The sequence below is a fragment of the Myotis davidii genome, unplaced genomic scaffold, assembly GCF_000327345.1.
Source record: "Myotis davidii unplaced genomic scaffold, ASM32734v1 scaffold1421, whole genome shotgun sequence".
NCBI classification, from domain to species: Eukaryota; Metazoa; Chordata; class Mammalia; order Chiroptera; family Vespertilionidae; genus Myotis; species Myotis davidii.
The window spans coordinates 236,896-243,475 of NW_006291550.1; the positions used below are offsets into that span (position 1 = coordinate 236,896).

At 39.2% G+C, this 6,580-nt stretch overlaps 1 protein-coding gene across 7 annotated transcripts in view; it reads left to right on the forward strand.

The window, feature by feature from the left end:
• The window catches only part of RAB27A (RAB27A, member RAS oncogene family), a 69,999-nt gene that overhangs the window by 44,168 nt on the left and 19,251 nt on the right, over window positions 1–6,580 (forward strand). For all 7 annotated transcript variants that reach the window (XM_006764957.2, XM_006764955.2, XM_006764956.2 and 4 more), the window contains 2 exons: window positions 429–514; window positions 2,255–2,358. In XM_006764957.2, the coding sequence (XP_006765020.1) occupies window positions 429–514; window positions 2,255–2,358 (190 nt within the window). The remainder of the gene's footprint in view (window positions 1–428; window positions 515–2,254; window positions 2,359–6,580) is intronic.

Genomic DNA, 6,580 nt, shown 5'->3' on the forward strand with positions numbered 1-6,580 from the left:
CAAAAATATGGCTTATTTCACTTAGCATAATGCTCTCCAGGTCCATCCATGCCGTTGCAAATTAAAATTGTTTTAAGAGTATTTTTAAAGATAGGATGGGAAAAGTCATAGAAAGGTAATATTTTTTGAAATGCATGACCCGAGGGTTCTTTGAGGAAAGGTGTGCTAATTATTATGTTACAGAAATTATGTATTATTTATATATTTCATAATATGTTTATAAAGATATATGATGTATATATACATGTTCATGCAAATTATTGTGTTACCTAAAGATAATTATTTGGGATAAAATACAAACAAGGTTATATTCCACATGGGATTTTCTTTAGAGGTTTATGGTGTAGTTGTACTGAATACAGAAGTAAGAAGAGTTCACTGGTCTCAGAAAGTTCTCTCTCTCTCTCTCTTTTACTTCGCTGTTGTAGGTGTACAGAGCCAATGGGCCAGATGGAGCCGTGGGCAGAGGCCAGAGAATCCACCTGCAGCTGTGGGACACAGCAGGGCAGGAGAGGTAGGAGGTCCTCCGTTATGCATGTGCTTCCTCCGGGAGGAAAGGGAAAAGCAGCTACACTTTTCATACAGGGACCCGAGCAGAAGGAGCCAGCTGATCAGGTCATTTGCACCTGGATAAGCCATGCTGCCAAATTAGCAGGAAATTCGTCAGTCTGAGTTGATAATGGTGGCTTTATTTCATACAAAGTCCCAGGACAAAATGAATCTTTTTCAAAATGGATCAACCTTACTTATGGTCTCTTTTTTGTTTTCTTCATTTTAAAAGGCTTATACACTTTTCTCCATTGACCTTGGCTATTTACGCAGCCACACAGAGTTATAAAGGGGAGAAGAAAAGTAGGTTTACAGTTATTCGTATGGGAAAATATACAATAATTAATAAATAATAATACAAGAGTACACTTTCGTGGACTCGCGATTGCAAACCTACTTTTGCCCACCCCTGTCTGTATTATTCTTGAAAACCGAGTGGAAAATCTGGCTGGAATTAACCCATGTGGTCAGAGTTGCTGAACCAAAATTAGCCGCATGGAATCCGGATGTAAAATTGCTTTTCGTTAGCTAAGGTTTCAGATTTTCCTCTCAGGTTCTTTGAAGGCTTTTTAAAAACTTTTCATTATGGAAAACTTCAAGTATACAATGAACTCATGTATTCATTTCCCAGTTTCAACAGTCATCAAGCTGTGGCCAATCTTATTTTATGTATGCCCCTCATTCCTATTCACTCCCTCTCCCAAATTATTTTTAAGCAAATTCCAAATATCAGATTATTCATTCCTAACTATTTTGGTATGTATCTCTAAAGATACGGACTATTTTTGTAAAAATATTGATTAAAAATATTTGAGAAAGCTTAGAAGATTAGATAACAAATTCATACCAGTATTTTCTTCCTTGGAGCCTGTGTCTGTCCATTGTAGGCTTTGTATAAAGGCAAAGTAAGAGGTGTGAATAGGACTGGTGGAGGGAGAGAGGGGAGACAGCAGGATAAAGCCTTGGAAGAGAGAGTACCAAAAAGGAACAGGGACTGAGTCATTATTACTACCACCTTAACGCCTGAGATTGAAATCAAAAGGTCATGAAACACATTGTAACGTCAAGTCAAGCCAACCTTCACCGGACAAGGAAAACATACATAGAAAGCTCCATTGTTTGGGTCTAATTAACTCTCAGTTGGATAATAAATTCTGGGGTGATACTAAAGGATCATGAGCTAGTTCTGTCATCCCTGTCCAGCGGGCTGGGTTTTTGAATCACATGGTCTGTTAACACATAAACTTACAGAAGTGATAAATAACTGTCTTATGTACTTTTGGAATATCAGCACCTAATTTGTTTAAAAAAATTCTTTTCATTGATATAGGTTATTTTTATTTTAAAAGAATGTTCCAAGTATAACTTTTGATAATTGTTGGCATTTTTAAAAGTCGGAATATTTTTCAATTATTCTTGCTCTAGATAGCTATTTATTATATTTTGTAAGATACCTAATATTGATTGTACTCATAATTTTATACTATTAAATTATCATTTATAATCACATTTTTCACTAAATCTAGTATAACTAAGAGCTCTAACTTTCATGTATATTGTGAAGTTATTATAAACAATGGCACGTTATTAAACATCTAATTTGTTATTGATGAACTATGGTGAGAGGCTGAGGAAACTGGTGGTAGCTTTATGTTTCAGGAGCGGGGCCATGGTTTAGGTGATCAGTCTGCTCTTATGTCCCTAGGTTTCGGAGCTTGACAACAGCATTCTTCAGAGATGCTATGGGATTTCTTCTGCTTTTTGATCTGACAAATGAACAAAGTTTCCTCAATGTCAGGAACTGGATAAGTAAGTGTTATTGTCTCCCTGCCTCCCACTCCTTACAATAAAATGCCCTCTTATATTCTACTTTTGTGGTAAATTGATTTGGGAGAAACCCTAATGCTGTTTAAAATGCTATATAAAGGAGCATGGCTATTAGTTTAGGGGAAAAGATAACTAAAATATTCTGCTTTTTCTAATAATACCAACTTTGATGTGTTGAATACTTCCCATGCTCCAGGTATAAGGCCCTGCTTTCCATGCAAATCTCTTAATCAGTCTTTCCCACGGAGGAGACTCATTCCTCTTTTATAGATGAGGATATACAGGCCTAGAGGGGTTAAATCACTAAGTATCTGCTTGCCTATTGTGTGCTATCAAGTCTTCCCAGGATTTAAAACATATATTACACAGATTATATACAAGGCTTAATGGATTAGACCCCTGGCTGCATGTCTCTTCTATGCTTAGAGGCCCCTTCTCTGTTTTGAGGGTCAGGCATTTGCCTGAAGGACTCTAGAACTCCATTGGCAAAAGTGGTCCCAGCACTGTGTGTGTGTGTGTGTGTGTGTATCTGTGTCTGTGTCTGTCTATATATATCTTCATTTTGGCTTTTTAGAGAGATCCTAATCTAAAATCCTGCTACTGGACCAAATAACAGCTTGCGAATGTACATTTACCTTTATAAGTTGCATTAGTATAAACCTAGAAAATCTATTGGGAAAGACTCTGATGTTAAATTTTTAACATCCAAATCTTTATAATGAAAACACTTAAAAATTACCTCCTACTTCAAAATTACTTGGTGATTTGTTAGTATTGGCTGTGGCTTTTTTTGTTTTATTTTGTTTTGTTTTCAAATCCTCACTCGAGGATATTTTTCCATTGATTTTTAGAGAGAGGAAGAGAGGGAAAGACAGAGAGAAACATCAATGTGAGAAAAACTCACTGATTGGTTGCCTCCTGCACATGCCCTAACCAGGGCCTGGGCAGGGGAGGAGCCTGCAACCGAGGTACATGCCCTTGACCAGAATCGAACGCAGGACCCTTCAGTCTGCAGGTTGACACTCTATCCACTGAGCCAAACCGGCTAGGGCATTGGCTGTGGTTTTGATAATAGAAAACCATAGTTTTGTTTTTTAATTTTATTATACTAGAGGCCCGATGCACAAAGTTCATGCAGGAGTAGGCCTTCCTTTCCCAGCTGCAGGCACTGGCTTCCCTCTGGCACCCAGGACCCAGGCTTTCCTTGCAGCCCCGCCTTCCGGAAAGTCATCCAGAAGGACATCTGGTCTAATTAGCATATTATGCTTTTAATATTATAGATTAGAGTTTACATTTAATATTATTTTGTATTAGTTTCAGGAGTACAGCATAGTGATTAGACAGTCATATACTTTACAAAGTGTTCCTCCTGGTACTTCCAGTACTGAATTGGCACTGTACATAGTTATTACAATACTAGAGGCCCTCTGCATGAAATTCACGCATTTGAGGGGGTTCCTCAGCCTGGCCTTCTCCCTCTCTCAGTCTGGGAGCCCTCAGGGAATGTCTGACTGATGGCTTAGGCTCGCTTCCCCCCTGGCCACCTGCTGCTTGGCGCACTGCTACATCCCCCGAGGGGTCCCAGACTACTAGAGGGATGTCCGATTGCCGCGGGATCAGGCCTAGGCCAGCAGTCGGACATCCCCCGAGGGGTCCCAGACTGCAAGAGGGTGCGGGCCAGGCTGAGGGACCGCCCCCCAGTGCAAGAATTTTGTGCACCAGGCCTCTAGTTATAAATAATGCTGCAATGAACATAGGAGTGCATATATTCCTTTGAATTAGTGTTTTGGGTGTCTTTGGATGTATACCCAGAAGTGGAATCACTAGGTCATAAGGCAGTTTCCTTTTTAATTTTTTAAGGAACTTCCATACTGCTTGCCAAAGTGGCTGCGCCAATCTGCATTCCGACCAACAGTGCATCTGGGTTCCTGCCAACACTTGTTTGTTGATTTATAGATGATAGCCTTTCTGGCAGGTGTGCAGTGATATTTCATTGTAGTTCTACTTTGTATCTCTCTGATGATTAGTGATGTTGAGCATCTTTACATATGTCATATGGCCCTCTGTATCTTCTCTTTGGAGAAGTGTCTATTCAGGTCCTTTACCCATTTTCTAACCAGATTGTTTGTTTTTTTTTGGTGTTAAGTTGTTTATAAAATTTGGATATTAACCCTTACTGGATGCATCATTAGTGAATATCTTTTTTCATTCAGTAGGTTGTGTTTTCATTTTGTTGATGGTTTCCTTTGTTATGCAAAACCTTTTAAGTTTGATGTAGCCCCATTTGTTTATTTTTTTTGTTTGTTTCTCTTGCCAGAGGAAATTATCAGAAAAACTATTGCTAAGAGAAGTGTCTGAGATTTTACCCCTTATGTTTTCTTCTAGTTTTAAGGGTTCTGAGTCTTACATTTATATCTTTAGTCCATTTTGAGTTTTTTCTTATATATGGTGTAAGAAGGTGGTCTAGTTTATATTTTGCATGTACCTGTCCAATTTTTCAACACCATTTACTGAATAGATCTTCTTTATCTCATTGTATATTCTTGGCCTCAGTCAAATATTACTTGATCATATTGGTGTGGGTTTATTTTGGGACTTTCTATTTTGCTCCATTGATCTTTTTAAAAAATATATTTTTATTGATTTCAGAGCGGAAGGGAGAGGGAGAGAGAGATAGGAACATTAATGAGAGAGAATCATTGATTAGCTTCCTCCTACTGGGGATCGAGCCCATAACCTGGGCATGTGCCCTGATCTGGAATCGAACTGTGATCTCCTGGTTCATAGGTTCATGCTCAACCATTGATCCACACCAGCGGGGCAGGTTTCATAGTTTTTTGGTGGAACCTTCGCCTTATTTGGGTGACCCAGAAGTGTACATTCTGTAGGTTAGGTGAGCCCTCCTGTTGTAGTTTAGTCTTGATTGCTTTTGGCCCATTCATGGGTGGGGTTGGCTCTCAGGCTCACTGACTGTGAGGATTGACCTTGTCACAGTGTATGAGCTGCTATGTGAGGGTTGACCCCACAGCAGAACTTGCCTCAGCAGTCCGGTGCCTGATGAGCCCTCCCCTTTTTAAAATATATTTTTATTGATTTCTGAGAAGAAGGGAAAGAGAGAGAGAGAGATAGAAACATCATGATGAAGGAGAATCATTGATTGGTTGCCTTCTGGAGAGAGAATTTGATTGCTGCCTCCTGCATGTACCACACTCGGGACCGAGCCCACAACCCAGGCATGTGCCCTTGACCAGAATGGAACCCAGGACCCTTCAGTCTTCAGGCTGACACTCTATCTACTGAGCCCTCCCTTGTGGAGCTACTCAGGTCGTGTTCTTTTTAAAAACTGTTTTTATTGATTTCAGAGAGGAATGGAGAAGGAGAGAGAGATAGAAACATCAATGATAAGAAAGAATCATTGATTGGCCGCCTCTTGCACTCCCCCACACTGGGGATTAAGTTCACAACTTGAGCGTTTTCCTGGACCAGGAATCAAACCGCGACCTCCTGGCTCATAGGTCGATGCTCAACTGCTGAGCCACACCTGCCAGGCTCGAGCACTTTATAAGGACTCTTGTTAGATATGTGCTTATAGAATTTTGACACCGAAAAAGAATAAACCCACTTCTTTTTCCATCGGTAGAAAGGGAAACAGACGTTAGTTAAATCTTGCTCTTCTGGGCTTTATATATTTTAAATAATAGACAAAATTATGTGAAATTATGGGTATGTATGTATTTTTCCCCCTTATAGGATAAAAGAGTCTTTACTGCCCAGCTGGGTAAATAAAATATACATATTAAAGATTTCATATCTTCAATGGAAAGTATTCTCCTCTTCTCTAGTCCTGTTTTTTTAAAGATATAATGTTCAGTGTTAGAGTTGGTAATATCAAATCTTAATTAGAAGTAAACATTTGTTGATTTATACATTTTATTTTTCTTCTCACTTCTAGCATTTCTTCATTTTTATTTAACTTATATAAACTTATTTTACTAATATAACTTCTATAAAAATATTATTTTACTAAATAATAGTTTAAAATATATACACATATACATGTATCTGTATGTGTGTATGTGTGTGTGTCTGTGTGTACTAGAGGCCCAGTGCATGAAATTTGTACATGGGGGGGGGTCCCCTCAGCCCAGCCTGCACCCTCTCCAATCCAGGACCCCTTGGGGATGTCCGACTGCTGGTTTAGGCC